This window comes from Bacillus rossius, chromosome 8, assembly GCF_032445375.1.
Source record: "Bacillus rossius redtenbacheri isolate Brsri chromosome 8, Brsri_v3, whole genome shotgun sequence".
Taxonomy (NCBI): domain Eukaryota; kingdom Metazoa; phylum Arthropoda; class Insecta; order Phasmatodea; family Bacillidae; genus Bacillus; species Bacillus rossius.
This window is the reverse complement of record NC_086336.1, coordinates 20,228,605-20,249,273: the sequence shown is the minus strand read 5'-3', so window position 1 is coordinate 20,249,273 and position 20,669 is coordinate 20,228,605. Positions and strand designations below refer to the sequence as shown.

Sequence of the window (20,669 nt, the reverse complement as noted above, 5' to 3'; positions counted from 1 at the left end):
GTCATGACCTCGGCGGCTAAAGCGGCTAGCTCTTAGGAGTTTTAAGCCGCTTTTAGGAATTTGGGATCTTTCTAGGGCAAAACGAATTTTGAGGATTTTCGAAATCCTAATTTTTGAATTGTGGAATTTTTTGAGATTTTTTGGCGGAATTTTTTTCCACGAAAATGTAAATTGTGGCGATTTTTGAGGAATTTTGGGCAATTTTTGCCCAATTTTGGCAAGTTTTGAGGGTCAAAGGTCAATGTCCTACTTGTCCCGTTACGCTGTGTCCCGTTACACTCATCCAAGATGGCCGCCGTGTCGTCGGAGATGGACGTGACGTCAGAGCTCGGCCAGCTCCTCGCTCCTCGCCCGGACCTAGTTTCCGGAGCCCCTATTATATACTACTTGTTTATTGTGAGAAATTACATAAGCAGTTTTCCAGAAAAGATAATATGAAAACACATATGCAGAGGTCGTGCTGTACGACAGAAAATAAGGGTTTCTTTGCAACAGCAAGTAATTGATTCACTTAATAGTACACAGGGATTTGGTACACCTGCAGCAACATCATTTAATTAATAATTACAGATTTGCAATATGTTAATCAAGCGGGATGTTAGTTATGATGTATTATTTATAAACATTCAAAATCTTTCAACTCAATTTTACTACTTAGTTAAATATTATTTCTTAAGAAGTGAATGAATTTTAGTATGGGGTTAACATTCAATAATATATTCTGATTAAATGCAACTTAGTTAAACATACTGGTAATGATTTTTAAACATAACACTAACTAACTTCTCTTATTTAATGTTTTTCGAAATATCACCTCTTAGGTCGTAATAGGTGTAAATATGTATTTAAAAAAAATAAAAAAATCTTTGACTACACATAATCAGTATTTGTAAGATAAATTTAATTTCATTATAAATGTAAGTTATTAAAAGTGTTTTATATTTAACATTTACTGCAAAAAAAATAGCAGGTTAAGGTGGGTTTTATTTGGTTAATGGATATTGCCATATTTACTAAATCTGTGGTTCTGGATTTTCACATAGGCATCCCTGTGAGAAAACAGGTGAGGGGTGAAAATTTGGGAAATTATTTTTAAGTAATAATAAGCATAAGATTAAACTAATGCGTTCAAAATAAAATATTATGCATGTTATATACATTTCAAATGAAGAAACAATTTGTTAAAAAAAATCTTAATATAATAAATTTATCTGCAATATGATGCAGTTTTTTTATTTTTTTAAGCATGAATTTACCAAAAAATAATGAAAGTGTATCTGTAAACAATGACATAATCTTAATTAGAATACAATAGGTACGTGTTTCACATTTTTTTTTTCAAACTGGTTATATTACGAAATGATAATTAGGTTTGATTTTATCAAGGTAAAATACATTATCAAACACACTGAAACGGCAAATAAAATCAGAAACTCAATCTGTACTAAAGATTTAAAAGGCTTACGAAAAACCACTCACGACAATATTAGGTCTACTTTTAAACGGTTTTGTTAATAATAAAATCTTTTATACATCTGATAATTTATTGTGTCCATTTCTTTAGTAAAACTGTTTGGAATTAAACATATACGTTTCTAACAATGGTAAAATAAAAAAAATACATATAGCTAAGCCGCGGGTTATAAGCTAGTTCATACATATATTTTCCGTTATTTCCGTTGGTGCTTTTAAATATTACCCAGTCTCACGAAAATGTTTTTAGTAAATCGCACTAAACTACGTGTTACTAGATCGCAGCACCAGTAACGTTTCTTTAGTTTTGTTTGGAGTTGAAAGCGCTAGATCGCAGCACCAAAGTCGCTTTGCAAGACGTCTCTGAAACAAGATGTTAACCTGGGTCGGTGCGCTACTTGTATAACACAAGTGTGTTGCGGGTTGCTATACATGTCACTATATACTAAATTAATGTTTCAGTTCCTTATATCCCAAATATAATACATAAATAAAATCCCTTTTGGTACAGCCTTGAGGCGTAAGTATATTTCTAAGTACCCGTTTTTCTTCTAGAAATGTTTAGAAAACTTATTTATATTCCTGGAACATTTTAAGAACTTAATATACATAACATCCTATATGTTCGCCAACATTTAAAAAAAATAGTTTAAAAATTTCCTTATGTTCACTGCCGTGATAGCATTTTGAAGGTTTTTAACTCATTGCATGCAGCATTGAATATCATAACAAATTTCATATTGTTCTTACTAAGGTATATATGCAATTATTTTTTATATTCAACCCCTATTTTTCGTCCCTTGCAATAATAAATAGTCGTATAACATTTTTTTGACAAAGGTTTAAGGAAATATTAAGATATTTATTAATAAATTTGAACGAATTTGATACTAAGGAAGTTATATATATATATATATATTTATTAATCTCTGTTTTAAGATTAATATTTCGTTTCATCAAGAATTGTTTGAGCTAAAAGATTCAGATAAAGTTTAGGATTTTTACCATAAATTATAAAGGATTTGATAGTATATCTAATAAAAAGTTAATGACTATTATTTCTTTCCACCCTTGTTATTTTCACCCTTTGCAATAATGATTTCTTAAATAAAATTTACTTTAGATATAATATTTCAACAATATAAATATGAAAAGTTTAACAAAAATAAACATTAATTCGATAGATTACGTGGCAGGGAAGTTTTATTTATTATCTTATTTCAAGCAAAAGGTTTTTCAACCCATTGCAGTAATGGTTTGTATTATCAAAAATTGTTTCAGACGAAAAATTTGGATAAAACTTTTAGGATTTACAAAAAATTTGAACAGATTTGTAAGTGTACCTACTAAGGGAGTTATGTATTTTTTAAAATTATAACCCATCATTTTTTTCAGAAACAATTTGAACTAATTTGATGGTGCACATACAAAGGGAGTTATGTTTTTTTTTGTCCTTCATCAATTTTTTTTAAACCCCTTGTAGTTATGGTAGTCGTATCAAAAACGTATTCATACTAAGTATTTTGCTATTACCCCTTAGAGTTATAACACGTCCAAACGAATGTTTTTTTTTTAATATTATGACAGATACAGCGATTTTTCTGTCTTTGAAAAAACCTCAATTTCTACCCCTTTGGTCGGACAGAGATTTGCCACTACTAGATTTTATGTATAAGTTTGGAAATGATTTGTGAAAATTACGTCAGTTATCGTGTCTACATAATAGTTTATATATATATATATATATATATATAGAGAGAGAGAGAGAGAGAGAGAGAGAGAGGTTTAGGGGACTATGTGCCATAAAACGAAAAACTACAGAAACATTTTCCGAAAGTCGCACCACGGTAACGTCTAAAATAGGTGGTATTTCTTTTAAATCTACTTTAATACTGAAAATGTCCTTACAAAACATTCTTAAACAAATCCTTCCCTCAAGACATTTTCACAATTTGAGTTTCTTCCCAACATTTCAATACCTATCTTACCGTATAAATATTCTATTAATTTAAGATTTTTTTAGCCTAACTTATCCAATTACACAATTTGAACGAGCGTTATATTTACCGTACTACATTTTTATTTTCATCTTCCAAGTCACTTAAATCTTAGCTAACATATGTTAAACCTGTAAAAATTTCAATTGAAATTGTGAGAAACTTGTACCTGAACTTAATTTTGGGGAAAATAATTTAGATAAATTAAAAAAAATCTTTATCTAAGGAATATAAATTGGTACCTGCATACAGATGTGAAAATAATAATTCGTATGGTTATAAAATAATGAACAATTGCCAGAAATCTTGGTTCAAATTTAAATTATTTAAAGAATCGTTATTAAATTATTATTAAATAAAACAAGCATTAAATTTATTTTAAAAATTAAGTCATTTATTGTTCTTGAACTTTTTAAATAATATATTTTGAAAAATAAATTATCCAAAAATTAGGTCCGTGTTTTTAGAGAAACTTTATTAGTGAAGAATGGAAGTATTTTTTGCAATTTAAAGGAATTTCAAATAAAATCTTAAGAAGATTATTTTATTTAAATAAATCCAAGAATCGCCATGGTTCAAGCACGAACAAATTAGTCACGAAGCAAGTGCTTGCGAAACAGGCGAGGTGTCGTGCGTTGTGCAAAGTCGATCAATCTCACTTGTCGAGCCGCAACCATCGGCATGATATTTGTGTACACTGTCACACCCATGGAGTTAGGAATGTCAGGAGATGATTTGCTGTAACGTATTTGAAGTCACTTTTTATCCATAACAATGCCATACTGTTTCGCCAGAATATTGCAGAAATTGTGTTTGATAACGTGTGATGATGGTTAAAAGCTAAGTACAACTTACGTAGTTAAAAACAGCCTCTTTCATTTAAAAAAATGGCATTTTAAGCTGTTTCCACGATGTAAAAAATTACACTTAAGCCAATAGTTTGGGCATATAACCAATGAGGTGAAACAGTTAGCTGAAGAAATAAATGGTTTCACCCAGTCACCATGTAATCATGCAGACGTGACCAGCCCCTAGACACAACGATCGAGTAGCTCAGTGACTTGACAGGAAAGGTAAGAGTATTTATTTTTTAATTGAGAGAGCAGTCAGGCAACATTTTTTCCCCCATATCGGTCTTTTGATATATCGTTGTGATGATATCGATATCAATAAAATATAAACTTAAAATATCGATATTATTGATTGATCGGTCATCATAATATCCAAACTTTTGCTATGTTTTAAAATTATTATAAAATTATAATTAAAGTAGGTACATGTAGTATTCAGTTTTTTATATGTTACAACTTTTTTTTTGAAATAACCTTAATTTTATATATTTTTCATTTGAGATCATACCCGCATCATATTTTATCTCTTGAACGAATAACAAATACTAATAATTATCTTTATTTGTACCTAATAAGCAAGAAGTTTCACTTATGTCGCGCGTGAACTCCACGCACAAATTTTTATTCTTCAATATTTGAGGTTATTTTTGTTATTGTTTATTATTGTATGGCACCGTGGCCAACTATCTTACAGGAAAATGTTGAATTTATTTTGTAACAATCACACGCATGCGCTTACACTAGTACTATGTGACGTCACAGGCAAAATAAATACTGCGCGACAAACACGTACAGACATGATTAATCCGTTGTGGACTCAACATTTCTGGAGAATTATTAGTCTTATGGTATTTTGTCACTTAGGAAAATTTTTATTGTTGATATTCACATTTAAAAAAAAAAATCAAGATGTATGTTCCGGGATTTAAAACCGAGTCCTTATTAAATGCAAGAAGGGATGGCACATTTTTTACATATCGGTCTTTTGATATATCATTGGGACGATATCAATAAAATATCGATATTTTTGATTGATCGGACATCATAATATCGAAACTTCTATGTTTTAAATTATTATAAAATTATAATTTAAGTAGGTACATGTAGTATTGAGATTTTTATATATTACAAATTTTTAATGAAATAAACTTAAGTTTTTACTAGAAAAAATTCAAATCAGTAGTTTTCAGTTTCTAAATTTTTATTATTCTGATTAATTTTACTAAATAAAAAAAAATCATTTTATTTCGATAAAATCAACCAAAATATACATTAAAATAATGATGACAAAATATCGATATTTGGAACCTAAAAAGTCTATATTTTGATGTATCGACATAGTTTTGCCATTCATAAATGCAAGTTCAGATGGTTTTATCGTTGCGCCACCCTTATGCTCAACGAACCACTTTGCTAGCCGAAACCCTGGACTAGACAATATCTTCTGAGGCTTAACCGCAACGCCGCTGAGACGAGGTATTTCTTTTCGCGTTCAGCCTACAAGGCGGCCAAAAGCCTGACCGGTTTTCGCCGATGACCTCACTGGCCGGTTTAGCCTTCGAGTTCAAACAGACACATTCATTGCCGATTCCTGTTTTGCAGCATGCCGTACCCATCCCAGTGGAAGATGTGTATGCTGACGTGGAGGTCATGGCTGGAGTAGTGGCCCATGAATGTGGCACCTGTTCGAATACATTCAGACCTACGCTACGGGCTGAACGCTTGTTTTGCGATGTAACACATGAAAGCAAAAAAAAAAAAAAACAACTAAGGTAGTGAAAATTATAGTCAATATAAGTGAGCAAGAGCGTATCCATCTGATAACAGAAAAAAGACCCGGAAGGGAGGGGGGCGTTATATCAACCTCTTTCGTGGGGAAAGAAGCTATATGTCTTCTCACATATCACGTAGTGTCTCTATTCAGTAATTAGTCGCTTTAAAAAGCTTTGAAATACCAACAAACAACCTGTTTCAGAAATTTGTTATTTATAATTTTTTTTCTATATTTTCTACCACTTTGGAAAGGGCTGCACACTCCCACATACTTAGATAGGCCCTCTGAGTAGTTTCGTTAAACATGTTTCGTTAAACTCCTACCATTGTAGACGTATTGATAGCAGATACCGTTCCCTTTCAGTATTAACATACGTTTCGGATTTGATTTTATACATCGCACCATTGCTACGTGAAATTCCAAGCTGGACTCGATTTTATTTATTTATTTTTTGCTACGTCACACTCCTGTTACACCTGAACACTCCTTTGCAGATAAGATTATTATTTTTAATAATTAGCCTAAGCGAAAGATCGTTCTTCCCTAAATTGTTTATAAATTTCTTTTTAATTAAAATAGTAATCTTATTTTGTTTTGTTTAATGACAACCAGGTTATACTACACAATTGATTCTCTACGGGTTGGATGCTAGTTTTACTGGGTCATCCATTATGTACAGTAATTTATTTATCTAAAATGAATTTATTTTTAATTTTTTCTTAAATTTTATCATTCACCAATAGTAGTATATAATAGGGCATCCGGAAACAGGCGCCAGGTGCGTGGTGCCGGTGCCGGGGTCCGCCATCTTGGATTGTGACGTCACGGCGGCAAAAATTCCTCAAAATTCCTTAAAAATGACTCAAAATGTCTCAAAAATTCCCGTTTTAAGAAAAAATTTCCCGTTTTCGAGGGAAAAATTCCCGTTTAGAGGGAAAATTTCCCGTTTTATTCCATAAAAAAATCCCAGCGGCTGAATATTTCTAAAACTGGCTTAAGCATCCTTAACTCAAGCCTCAGTTAAGCCATTTCTAGGAATAAGGATACCATGACCTTTGACCTTGAAACCGACCGCCATATTGGATACGCCATCTTGGATGACGTCATTGTGTTCTCGAACATTCCGGCGATGTGTTATCCGCCATATTGGATGATGACGTCGCCGTTGCAATTTCCGTTACGGCCGCCATCTTTAAATTTATTATCCGAGTTTAATGAAAAAAAAATTTAAAATTTATAAAAAAATTAAATAATAATATTTTAATAAATTATTAAAAAAAAAACTTTTACGACACGGAGCTCGGAGTCCTCGGTTCGAACCTGGTGAGGGCAAAAAAATTAAAAAATGGCGACCGATCCTTCCCTCGTGGTGGCTGCAGGCAGACTGACTCCCACCACTTTTTTTTTTCAAAGTATATATAACGTCATCTAGTATGACACCATGTCCGCCATCTTGTCTTCGATGCTGGAAGCCATCATCATTGTATCGTCGGCGAGAGTGCGCTTACACCATGTTAGTTTAATTCTTATCCGCTAGAGTGCAGTAATCAATTATTACTGTGACACCCGCCATCTTGAAATTTGGCCGCCATCTTGAAAATCCGTAAGTATTTAGCTAGGAATTCGGGAAAAGTTCCAAAATTCATTAAATAAATCACTCATTAATTTACATATTTTCTTCGATCGATTCCTGTCCTCGGTTCGATACCCGATCGATGCAATAATGTTTAATTTTATGAAATATATACTGACAATGTAAGAAACTTCCAATTTTATTAATTGTTTGCATAAGAATTAATAATTTAAAAAAAATCATATAATAGGCCTTTATAGACTGAAAACCTTTCACGTAGTTTCAAGTCGCGTACATAAAAGTTTTTTAATATATATAATTACCAAATATTGTTGAATATATTTAACATTTTTATACATGTTACAACACACATATAATAACAAACCTATATAGTATATAAAAAGACAAACGCCAAATTTTAGCATTTTGTATTTCTTTTCTCTGTGTGAATAAAATAACAGTTCTTAACGTAGTTGCTAATACTGTACCATATTTCTAAAAAAAAATTACGAAAACCCCTGACATCGTCACCATAACAATGATAAAAATGCAAAATAATTAAGGCACATTTTTTAATGCTACGAAGCACACTCTTAAGAGAAATGTTTTAAACTTATGTTGGGATGTAACTAATATCTTAAAAGCATTCTGATACCGTTACTTTGAGGGAAACCTTAATATACCGAACACCATACCATCCTTTAATCGAGTACGATTTTCGCTTCTTAAGACCCATTTGTCTTCAAAATGCACTGTACTGTGTAAGTAATAAATCAGTCTTAAAATCAGTTAATTATTTTATCTTCCTATTTCGTATTCTAATTGAGATAAATATCAGATAAGCATGTGTTACTTGTATCACGACATCAAGGTATTATTTATCAGTAATTAATATTTCATTTAATTTTTTTGTTAACTAATGTGCATAGGGCAGTGCACTAGACATCACTACCTGTGTGTAGTGTTGCGTTACACTTTTTAACGCATTAGAGTTTACATAAAATGATAAATTCAAAATTTCGGTTAAAAGTATAAATATCAGCGATCAATTTAATAATTAATGTCCAGTATAACACAGTCAGTAAAACATTCGGAAATATGTATAGGACCTGTTAACCTAAATATTTGTTAACAGTTAAACTGAACTAAGATGTGTTAGAGTGGTTTTTTCTCTGTCCGTATATTAGAGGTATGGAACATCAATAAATATAGTTTAAAAAACTAAAGAAACAAGCTTTTAAAGATTATCAAACTAAAAAGTTAAAATAATTTTAAAATTTAATTTATGACAATAGTATATAAGCAATACTAGTATAAATGAGAAAAAAAGCTTGAGGCGCTTTGTGCCATATTTTTTGTATATTAAGCGCCCCATGCTTTTTTCTCATTTATACTAGTATTGCTTATATACTATTGTCATAAATTAAATTTTAAAATTATTTTTAACTTTTTAGTTTGATAATCTTTAAAAGCATGTTTCTTTAGTTTCTTAAACTATATTTATTTTTAACTTTTTAGTTTGATATTCTTTAAAAGCATGATTTTTTAGTTTTTTAAACTATATTTATGTATAATTATCATAGAGAAATGAGTTACCGACACTACCTATTACCATTGAGATAACTATTTGCAGTTGCAACGTCACAAAGAAATGGTAAAGTCTCTCCGAATCATTTACAGTTAGATGTATGGATATAATCTTAGAATTTACCAGAAAAAAAAAACATTTTTATTTTCCGGCGTGGCCGGGAGTATAACCCACGATCGCTGAATCCGAAAGCTGACGTCTCAGAAGTCGCGCGCCTTAGACCGCTCGGCTAACGAACGTGATGAAGTTGGTGGGACATTTTACAGTGATAAGACACTCACTCTTAGTCGAAAGAGTTACAGACGGACAGACAAACAAACATACAGGTGAAGCTAATGTAAAGCATGTAATAAAATACGCATCTGTCGCCCATTTACTTTAAATACAGAATTATAAACTACATATTGTGAAAACATTCTGCAGCAGTTTTTGCTGAACGGAAAAACACGGATGAGAAGACAGACGAAATGTGTTTGGTAAGTGATTTTTCGTCAAATGAAATGGAACAGGACAGTGCTTATCAGAATGAAATGACGGAACTACTTTTGTGCAAGGAAATGTATTTTACAAATACATTTAAAGAGAAATCACCTTTAAATGAAATAGATCTTGCTGACATGGAAGAAATAGACTTAGATTTAGAGGCCAGGCCCCTTTCAAGTGACGAAATTTCTCTTGAAGGGCTGAAATATGTTTCTGGCTATATAGCTCACCGTTTCAGAAATAAATATCCTGACCTTGGCACTACGGATTTCAATTCGGAGGACGATAGCTGGATACATGTACAATCAAAGGGTAACTTAAAATGTCCCACTAATGAATTTTTTGAATTAATAAAGGTCGCTGAAATGTGTTTTGATAATATTCATGGCAACATTTTGTGCAAAAAAGAGCGGATTTTAGAATCACTGACTAATATTATTTGCGGAACTACTAAAAATAAATATCCAGAAGTTATATAGGTACTGTTTTGTCAGGACAAGAACGTATATGCGTATCAAGTATTTGAACATGAAATATTTTAACGAACAAGACCAAAAACGCAAAGAAAGAAATAAGATGAGGAAAACTACACTCTAAGATTTTTCAGTGTGATAGTGTCCACTTTCCTTCACCATAATATGTATGTTCATAATTTATTTACGATGTTTTTTAATTACTATATTTAAGAAAAGCATTTATTGTGAATATCGCAGCAATTATGTAGGGCTTAAGGTATTTATTGTATTCCAAATATCGAGTATGTCATTTTTATTGCCTTTATTAAAAATAATATATATTAACAATGTAACAAAATTGCGATATTTTTGTATTGATATTGCAATTTCGTTTCTTGTAAACATTATTGTAGACTTTTTCATATTGAGATTAAATTTGCTATAAGGTTGTTTGTATTTTAATTTTACAGTTATAATATTTTTTATATGTTGTTTACTGTTTACAAACATTTGAAAAATATTTTCTTAACCATATTTACATTTCCATGGCAATAGTCTTGTTAGCTTTTCGGGTAACTCTTCTACATGGATGATAAGATGGTGCGACATCTAAAACATATCACACCACCTTTACATAACTATAAAACTAAGAGGTGTTTTCTTTACATAATATTAAAGCACAATGTTTCCTTGTGACGTAGGTGATTTAGAATTTCCATTTATCTAGAAAAATGGGCTTTCAGAATGTTTTTTAACACACAGTGTTTGGGAAGGTTTTTGAAGAAAAAAATTGACTACGCGTTTTATTTTTTTGCAGCTGAATTCGGGCACTTGCATGAAATATAATTAATCCGTAGGAAGCGCAATGGTTTAAAGTATTGATGTTGAAGATTTGAAAAGATTTATTGAAATAGTGTGAGAGAATGAGCGAGTTGAGTGAGAGGAGTGCGGGAGTGGCCACATGACGTCTGCGCAGTTGCGGATAAAAAATAATCCATTCTGCCTCCCCATGGCGAAGGATGAGAGAAAGAGAAACCTGATAAACCTTCCCCTCCTCCGGGCACGATAGAACCTTATCGGCTGTGTGTTAGAGGGAGAGCGAGATACAACCTTCGAGGTTTTGTTAGTTCCCGCTAGATGGCAGGCCGCAGAGCGACCACCAGCGACACCCTTCCCGTATGATAGCCATCTCGCCACTGACGAGCTGGAACTAAGCTCCTGACCTCCCTACATAGTAACGGTCACCCACATAGGCATCTAGACTCTTTAGTGGTCATATGATACAAAATTCATTGTTTTCGGGCCTGTGACCGTTTTTTACCGTGCACCAATCGCCTTAAGCAGTTCCGCTTGTATCGCTCGGAATCGCGCTGACTGGCCACGTGTGCCGAGCCCTCGTGGAGGTGACTGGGGGTCGCTTGTGTGGACGTGTGCAGTGGTAACGCGTGTTTGCGAACTGGGACGAGAGCAGACTGGTGTCAGTTGCATCGAGGGGTGTTTAAGAGTGTGTCAGATATGACAGGTTGAATATCCGAGGGTTAGAACGCACTGCACTCGGGTTCTCCGGTTCGAAGCTCGAGCGATTAGAGGCATCCCCGCGACCGAATATGTAAAGTGCATACCTGGCAATAATTAGTGTTTAATGAACGGAACGAGTATGTAGTAATATTTGAGTACATCCACGATCTGTAGGAGAGGGGGCCAAATTAACCTATGACAAGAATATATTTTTGATAGGCCTGATTTTGGGGATTTGAGGGGAGTGGTGTGGATTGCCCCTCTCCTCCCCCGCTCTAAGCAGTTCATAGAAAAGCGGCTGATCTAGTGTGCCTTCTCCAGAAAAGTTTTCAAACGATTATTCTTTAATGCGAATTTTTGGCTATCAAGTGCTTTTTTCAAAATATGAAATTTTAAAATAAAACGTGACACTTATGAACGCTAGGTTCTTCCACTACATAATACTTTTTATTGCTGGGTCCTAATACGTGTTCAAAGAGAGGGATACTTACTCTCTAATTTTTCATATTCTGTGGTCATAAATTGAGTAATATATTAGTTATTTTACGCTGGTTAATGAGTTTCTTTAGAAAGGGGGCCATGACCCCTCACTGTCCACTTACTACGCCCTTGACTACACGATATGACTTTCGATACGATCCCACCCTTTCCCTCCACAACCCCCTCCCACTCCTTCAAGATCCCCTTCCATCGAGAGTTTACTCTGGTGGTGTCAGAATCATGATTGGACCTTAACATTTGGTATCATAAATTCGTTGGACATTTACATTTAGTGTCATAAATTGCATATATTTTTCTCAAACTTATTTCAACCTACAATCGCACACAACTCTCTATTACCACAAATTAGGTCTTGTTTTCTTAAGGTTTTATTAATGACCCTGTCTCTACACCATACGCCTTCCCTCTTCGCTAGAGTAGGGCACCAAGCGTTTGCAGATGTTTCCAGAAAGACTCGCGTGATATAAAAATTGTTTAAGAGACCGGAGTGATAAATAAAAATATTATATATATATTAACGATGTGAATTGTTATAATCACCATCTGAAAATCAGTAATTAGACCTATTTGCTAGGAAATCAGCAAAAAATAAACAAAATAAAAAATTTTTTAATTATTATTTTAATTAAAACATTCCGTTATCTTGGATTATATCACTGCCACCATTTTAAAAGTTCGTATTTCAATTTAATAAATATTTTAATAAAAACATTCCACTATTTGCGATTATGGAGTCATGGTCGCCATCTTAAAAAATTCGTATTTTTATGCTAGGAAATCGGGAAAAATTATTTAATTAATAACAATTTTAGTAATAAAAAAAACATTCCGTCAACTTGAAAGTATGACTTTAATTACACCATCTTGAAAATCCGTAACTATTATCAGATTTTAATAGAAAATACTTAAAATTTATAAAAAAAATTATGATAAAATTTTAAAAAAAGAAATTAATAAAAACACACTTACATCATGAAGTTATGAGTTCAAACTAAGCGAGGTCATTCGATTAAAAATGGTGACTGATTTGCCTTTATTAATCGAATATATAGGTATATATATATATAATATATATATAAATAAACAGTTTTTATAGATGATGAGTAATTCGGTTCACCAAATAACATAACGAAAGCGTTGGAAACATCGGGTGAACCGCTCCAACTGTAGGACGCAGCCCTAATTCACCCGAGATAAGTAGTTTCCCGAGTCAAGTTCGGTGACAGGAAGTGGACAAGAGGCGAGGATTCTGCTGGCTCGTCCAGAACCTCGAGCGCCACTTAGTAGTCCGCGGCTCTCCACTTTCACTCTCTTTCATCTTAGATTAGTTCACGAACACCGCGCGGACCTTCGGGAATGTGAACGAGTCACGTGCTCCGCGGGCTTTGCCCCTCGCCGCGCCGGGGCCGAGACTCGCGAGTCGGTTCACGACGTGTGACTCGACACGCTCAACGCGATTACAATAACGGGATTAACGGCATAAATTACGGAGCAGCAAGACGAGCGAAAAAACACAACATTAGTTTTATAGGTATTGGTTAACAGGGGTGATTGTGTTTAAAAAAAAAATGTGAGCGATGTGTGACATCTAACCTCGGTAACGAAATAACTCATGCGTTCTCGTGTTGAAAATATACTTTTAATATAAAACTCGGGCACGAAATTAAGCGTTTATTTCTTTTAACTGTTACCGAGCGTGATAAAAGTTCGAAAATTGTGTTTTCAACTGCATTTCTGAACGCGAATCACACGTGAGTTCCGCACCCGCCACTGGAATTCGCTGCCAGAGCAGCTACGTGGACTATGGAATAATGCGATTTGCAGAGTGAATTTTAAAATTTTAAAAGTAACAGCTTCAGTGAAAGCGAAAAAGACTTGAAAATTCACTATACCCGGTCTTTTACCTGACTTTTGACAAGGAATTTTACTAAAAAAATGCCCATTTGTTAAAATGCATTAAATAGTTATTACTATAAATGTTTCTCTTTGTCTTTGTTAACTTTGGTTCGCACCATCCACCACAGATGGCAGCACCGTGGTTGTTACACATTTCCGTTGCTTGACTTCCGTCACATTCACGAAACTACACCCATTAAATGCCGTAAACTGGCTAAGATATTTCACCCAAAAAAAATCCAAGCTTAGTAATAGGCCTCACAAAATATGTGCATTTTTTAAATTTCTTTGACATTACTTTAATTTAAGGGCTTCTTATAAATTTTTAACTCGATACCTCCCTAGCATTAGTTGCTCTGTCACAAATATTTTCATCAGATATTCACTTAGTGTAATATCATGAGTGTAAAAAAGGTCACTAGTCTTCGTAATAATTATAACTTCACGATTTTATACGCCCATGTTATTACACTAAGTGATCATCTGTTTAAGATATTTGTGGCAGAACAACAAATGCAAGGGAGGGATATATTAAAAAATTTCGAAAAAGCCCTTGAATAAAAGTAATAATGACAAAATTTATTAAATAAATAAATGTGGCGTGTGAAACTGATCCTTAACATCCTTCTAAAAGCAACACATCTATCCATGAACTAAACGGGATTTGAACGTACAGTCTCGTGGTACGAACGTAGTGCCACCAAAACCTGAAACTTTAGACTAAATAAATGACACAAATTGATATTTGTTCACTGCACACGAGACCATCACTGGCATACGATTAGTAAAAGAACTCTCAAAAAAAGTCAAGTGGGTTGGTCTATTTATGGTACGGCAACAGATATAATGTTAATTATATATTCATTTTATTGGAACATATTAAAATTTACTTCTAAAGAAATATCAAACAATTCATTGAAACTGGGGCATACTGATTTACATTTCCTTAAAAAGCTCTATTTACAGGAGCCAATTGTCAACCCATTAATTAATTAAATTTTAAAATATTAGGGCCCAAATTAAAAGAGCCCATCGACCTGCAGCCAATCAGAGGGCACGAAGTATTTCATCCTTCCGCCCATAAAAAATCTGGCGAACTTAAACTGCACCATTTGATTGTCACCAAAATAAATGCCTGTGGAGTTTGTATAAGTTCGTTCAGATGTTTTGCGTGATAATATTATGGTTATTAAAACTCTCATCCAAACAATTCGTTAATTTCTTTGAATTTTTCCGAGAATTTCCTAATACAACAGGAATGAGATATTACTAGCAAACAACATCGACATATATCTCTGAGAGAAAAATATGGAATGTTGGCAGCATTTATTTAGGACAATATTTGACGGACGGATCGCTTAGTTAGCTGCGTGGCCTTTTGACGGATGGATGAAAGAGTAACGGACGGATGTCTGAAGTGTGCCACTAATTAGTATTTTTGGCACAATTCTAAATTTGAATTTCGAAAAATAATTTCGCCAGTCATTATTGCAGCAAGAAAAACTTAAGCTTTCCCGCCTCCTGTACACTCCCGTTTAATCTATGTCAGGCCAGTCTCCCCATGATATTCCCAGAGGTAAATCTGATTTTTCCAACCATCTAATGACCAAGCAAATGCGCTCGCCTTATCCCGCCTTGGTGCACGGCCGTCGCCTGTAATTCTCCTCCGAGACGTGACAAGAAGTGCTGCAAGCTATTAGAGTAGCTAGGTTCTGAGAGCCAGCTTTACGCGGGCACACTCGTGGGTCATCTTAACTTACGTTTCGGCACGCCTCAGGCCTCGGCTGAGAGAATTTCCCACCGCAGGGCAGTTTCCACCCCACCACCTCTCTCCAGCCTTTCCAGGGAACCAGGCCCAGTTCACTGGCCGATCGTCCACCCCGGGGTGAATCCAAGGACGCCCATCGGTCTGCGAAGGCACCGCCTCTGCCCTCTCGTGGCAGGTTTGAGAGTTATTTCCCCTGGGTGTTTGAACACCCGCTAAATGCATACCCTCTGGCGCCTCACGCAACGAACAGTGCCCCGTAGTTCATTTCCAAGTCACCAGAGCACTGCACTAGTCCCCTCGATAAGCCCAATGTTTTAGCAGTCGCCTCGTGCGAGTTGAACTATTCTTGTTTCGGACACCCCTCAGTAGGTCGCGCTGATATCGGCCAGTACCACCAACTTCGAGATATCGAAGTCAGTATTTCTCGACCACCCCCTTGGAAATCTTTGGAACCTTTCGGTCCGGAAGCCGAAGTCTCCCCCCTTTATTTTGATTGACTTCGTCTTTTTAATTACGAGTCATTGCCGCTCGAAACTATTTCGCGCCACAAGAGCAGACGGACCACACCGCATCGTCGGCGAGCCACACATCAAGACTTCACTCCGGTCGAGGTTCAAATATGATTTTAATCAGCTGGGCAAGGGATTTGGTCCCTATAATAGTTAGCATTTAGTAATTAGTCTGCATACCTCGTAGAAATAGTCATGCTTCGTTAATAATACTTCATTATATTTTCAATCTTTTTAAATTATGTAAACGTCCGCGACAACCGCGTGTTCGCGAGCTGAACACCCTGGCTGATGCTAGAAGCCATCTCCCTGTATGATGAGTTTTTGACAAACTTTATTTCCCGAGAATTATCGTTCTTAGTGGGCATTTTCTGTCTATTTTGCTAATTGTCTGTGAACCAGTTCTGAACATGTTTGATTCGGACTTGTTCGCAGACTGGGTCCAAGGGCCGGGTACGGATCTAACAACACCACCCTCTAGTCCTTCCTGCCGCAAGCAGGACGACTAGGCGCCCTGACGCCATGTTAGCAGTTCCACTTCGGCCAGCGAACGTCAAACCTCCAGTCCTCCAGCCTTTTTGATGTATTCTGTATAAACATTAAATCACGATTTGAAAAAATTGGAACACCAGAAATTTTACTTTCGGGACTATAATCACTCCAAGTACCAACTCTGGGATTGCTCAGTCTAACCTGTTTATTGTTTCTGAACCTGTTTAATTATGCCCAATAAACCTAAAGGGTAATTTTCTAATTAGGGCCGGCCCATTCTTCAAATGATATAATTTAATATATAATAATGTACATAATTTAATAATTTAAATATATTTGTCATTCAATTTATCAAATGTTATAATTTTCATGTGAAACTAATTAAGAGTTATATAAAAATAGAGGTAATTATATCTAGACGAAATCACGCCTTGTTTTTTTTCTTTTTGTTCAGCCTTTTGAAACTAAAAGATCCACCAGTTACACAAGTCATCAAGAGAGTGAAGTGTGACAGAAGGAAGCGACTGTATATTGTAATTGTTTTTGTCATTACGAATCCTTGATACTGATTAGTCAACAGCCGTGTTACGTGCTTGTTGAATGTGTTAGATGTTGACCACACGAATATTCGGCACTGAGTAACCTCGCCCGCACTCTACTTCTATATTCACTGTCCGGTGTTCGTAAACTACTTGAGAGAATATAGGTGTGGTCCTGTACAAAAAAAAAAGACGCAATTTTGTGTGCGGGAAGGGGTAGAGATAGGCGGGATATAGATACTCATTTCCCTTCCTCTCCTTTCTAGAAGTAGGGGAAAATATTGAATGATATCAGCAAAGAAAGTAATTTTTTTTTAAGGGTTGATGCTATGTGAGCTGTAATAAAACACCTGTAACTGCAAATGTGTAAGACGTCTCGCGCTTAAAGAATACTTGCTGTAGACTCGTACGTAAGTGTGTTAGAATGGTATTCAATGACGTTCGGGTAAGGTAGCGAATAGACACTGTCTTGTTGGTATACATGACTTGCAGGCCGTAACTTGCGGGCCGTATTACAGAACGTGTCCAAACCGAATCTAAGTAAGGAATCAAATCGTCAATTGTTTCAATAAACGGTGCGCAAGGCTAGAAACTGGTGTCAACGAATTCTAGCGGAAGTTAAGCAAAACATCGATGCAACTTTTACGGAAAAAATCCTAGAGATAGCAGCACCGTCGCATGAATTAAATGGTGTTATTATAATTTTCTCAAAGACTTTACGTTGCCATTATTACTTATTATAACCATTAATGTATAAAAAAAAAGGATTCCAGGATAGTTTTGCTACCATTAAGTTTCATTTGGCAGACCAGTAAGTTTGGTATTCACGAATTTTAGTATATACCAGTAAATGGCTCCATATGGGCGAAATTAACGAACAGTGTGCTCCGCACATTCGCGGAATTTGGGAAACAGGTAGGTCACGGATATGACACCAAGATACGTTCCCTAAAAATAAGGGACTGGCTGTGTTCTATTGTGCGCTAGGAATACAGTTAGGGAACAAGTGTAGCATATTGAGCACCCAAACCCTTATTTATGCGTCTAGGAATATTGGTGTTGATGTCAATTAGTAAGATTTTTGAATAAACGTGTTTAAAAAAAGTTTTTTTTCTATATTTTTACTCTCCCCAAAATAATTTCCTTTACTGTATCCACCACTAGTCCTGTGCAAGTCCGAACTACCCTGTGGTCAACGCCTATGGCCACGACACACGACACACGACACTGAAAGCTCTAACGGAAAGCAAACCGTACAATGATGAATTGAAAAAGCACATCTTGCGCCCATTGGTAGGCACCGCGGCTCTTACACTGGTAAAAACGTTTATCTTAATTTTTCAAAGTACGCTGGTTATAAATTATTTTAGAGATCTTCGTAAATTTACTGCCGAATTTGTAAATCTTATGGCTACTGTGTTTATTTACTTTGAGCTTTAATAAACAAAAAAAAACTTGATATAGTAATGAAACATTCAAGTATGTACTTGTAAAACCACTTCTGTTTCTGTCGTGTGTGATTACCCTGTTTACTACGAGACACCAAACTCGGAATTTGGAAAACGGCATATTTTCGACGAATATTCAGTTACCTGAATACAACTGATAACGCAAGTAAAACATTGGAAAATATCTTATTCGTGTCAATATTTACGATAAACATTTCAAATCAAAAATTATATTCAACACGATTGCATGGAAAATTTATCGTTCAAATATGTTACGATTAGTATGCATTTGACTTTTAGTATGGATACCGCGTATTCAAGGTAAATTCACCGTTACAATATTCTTTTTTCGTTTAATCGAGGTCTTTTCTCCGTTGAAAAATCCTTAAATTTACTGGTATTGCCAACAGTGTGCGCAGGGGCTCAAATCTATAGGATTATCGAGGGCGGCCCGCGGAAATTCACGCCCAGGTTGGGAGGGGGGCGGGGTAGGAAAGCTTGAGCTGCCTAAGAGATTTTTTTTTTTGTTGCGCGTTGGGTTAAATCAGGATAGGGTGCTTGTCTGTTGTGTAGTGCCCATATTATTGCCTATTTGTATGTAAGAAGCAGTAAACTTTAGTACATACAGAAAGTTTTATATAAAACATATGTTACACTTTAGAGTTTATCAACTTAGTTTCTAAGTCACGATTTTGCAAATGGTAAGCGGATACCCACTTATTTCCAGGGGGGCGGGGGAGAACGGTAATAATCGACTACGAAATCAGATACAAGAATAGTTTCTCTCTGTGCGGCTCGGTAACAAATACGAAGACAAGCTACCCTCCCCGCGGGATGTGCGCCCATGGAGGGTGTGCGCACCGTAGTTCCAGCCGACGGCCTGCTGGGTGCGCAGGTTCTCCAGCCGCAGCCACTCCTCCAGCGGCCGGAAGAACTCCCGGAGGTGCGAGCCGTTGAGGCGGCTCTCGCCCGTGGCCTGGAACAAGGCCTCGCTCCACGGCTCAGACGAGCCCAGCCTCATCATGCGGCTGGAACACACACACGAGCACACTCAAACTACCTTCCTTCCTTCGACTGGACACGTGTTTCCTCGAAACCTAATCTCTAACAATTCCTCGAGTCTACCCTTCGAATCACAATGTACACAGAAATAAATGTTTTCCTATGGAATAGCTTGTAGTACTACAGGAAAGATATTGTAACTTTCAACATCAAATGGCCACAGTTATTTTTGCATTTATGAAATAAGGTTTCTTTGAGATAATACTGGATATTTGTTACAAAAATTGGCACATAATGTTATATTTTAATTGATGTTTCATTCAAGCACATTTTTTTCAAACCATTGAAAAGATAATCAAATATTCTATAATTTAAATTATTATGTTTAACTTATATGTATATTAATTAATAAGTCCCAAATACAAAATATAAATGTCCGAGTAAGAATCTGAAACCAGTATTACTGTGAAACTATTTTCTAGTGATGCAGTTGTTTTCATGTAAATGTATAAATTTACATAAATGTAATTTTAAACGCAAATATCTGTTGCATTTACAACAAGAAACTTACAGTGTAGGTGTAAATGTTCCAAAATAAAATTATGTACAAGAAATTAAAAAAAATGATGATTTTGAAACGTCTCATATTTAAATATTTTTTTCACGAACTATATTTTCCGGATAAATATGGAAATTTTATGTAAACATATTAAATGTACAATATTTAAGAAAAAAATAATATAAGTAAGGAAAAAACCACAACACAACGATGCCTAATAAATATAAAAGTTGAAGTTTTACA

General features: G+C 35.0%; 1 protein-coding gene across 1 annotated transcript in view; it reads right to left on the bottom strand.

The window, feature by feature from the left end:
* Positions 1-20,669, bottom strand: part of LOC134535263 (angiotensin-converting enzyme) — a 548,035-nt gene that overhangs the window by 14,361 nt on the left and 513,005 nt on the right. The window contains exon 12 of the mRNA XM_063374335.1: positions 19,727-19,893. Within this exon, the coding sequence (XP_063230405.1) occupies positions 19,727-19,893 (167 nt within the window). The remainder of the gene's footprint in view (positions 1-19,726; positions 19,894-20,669) is intronic.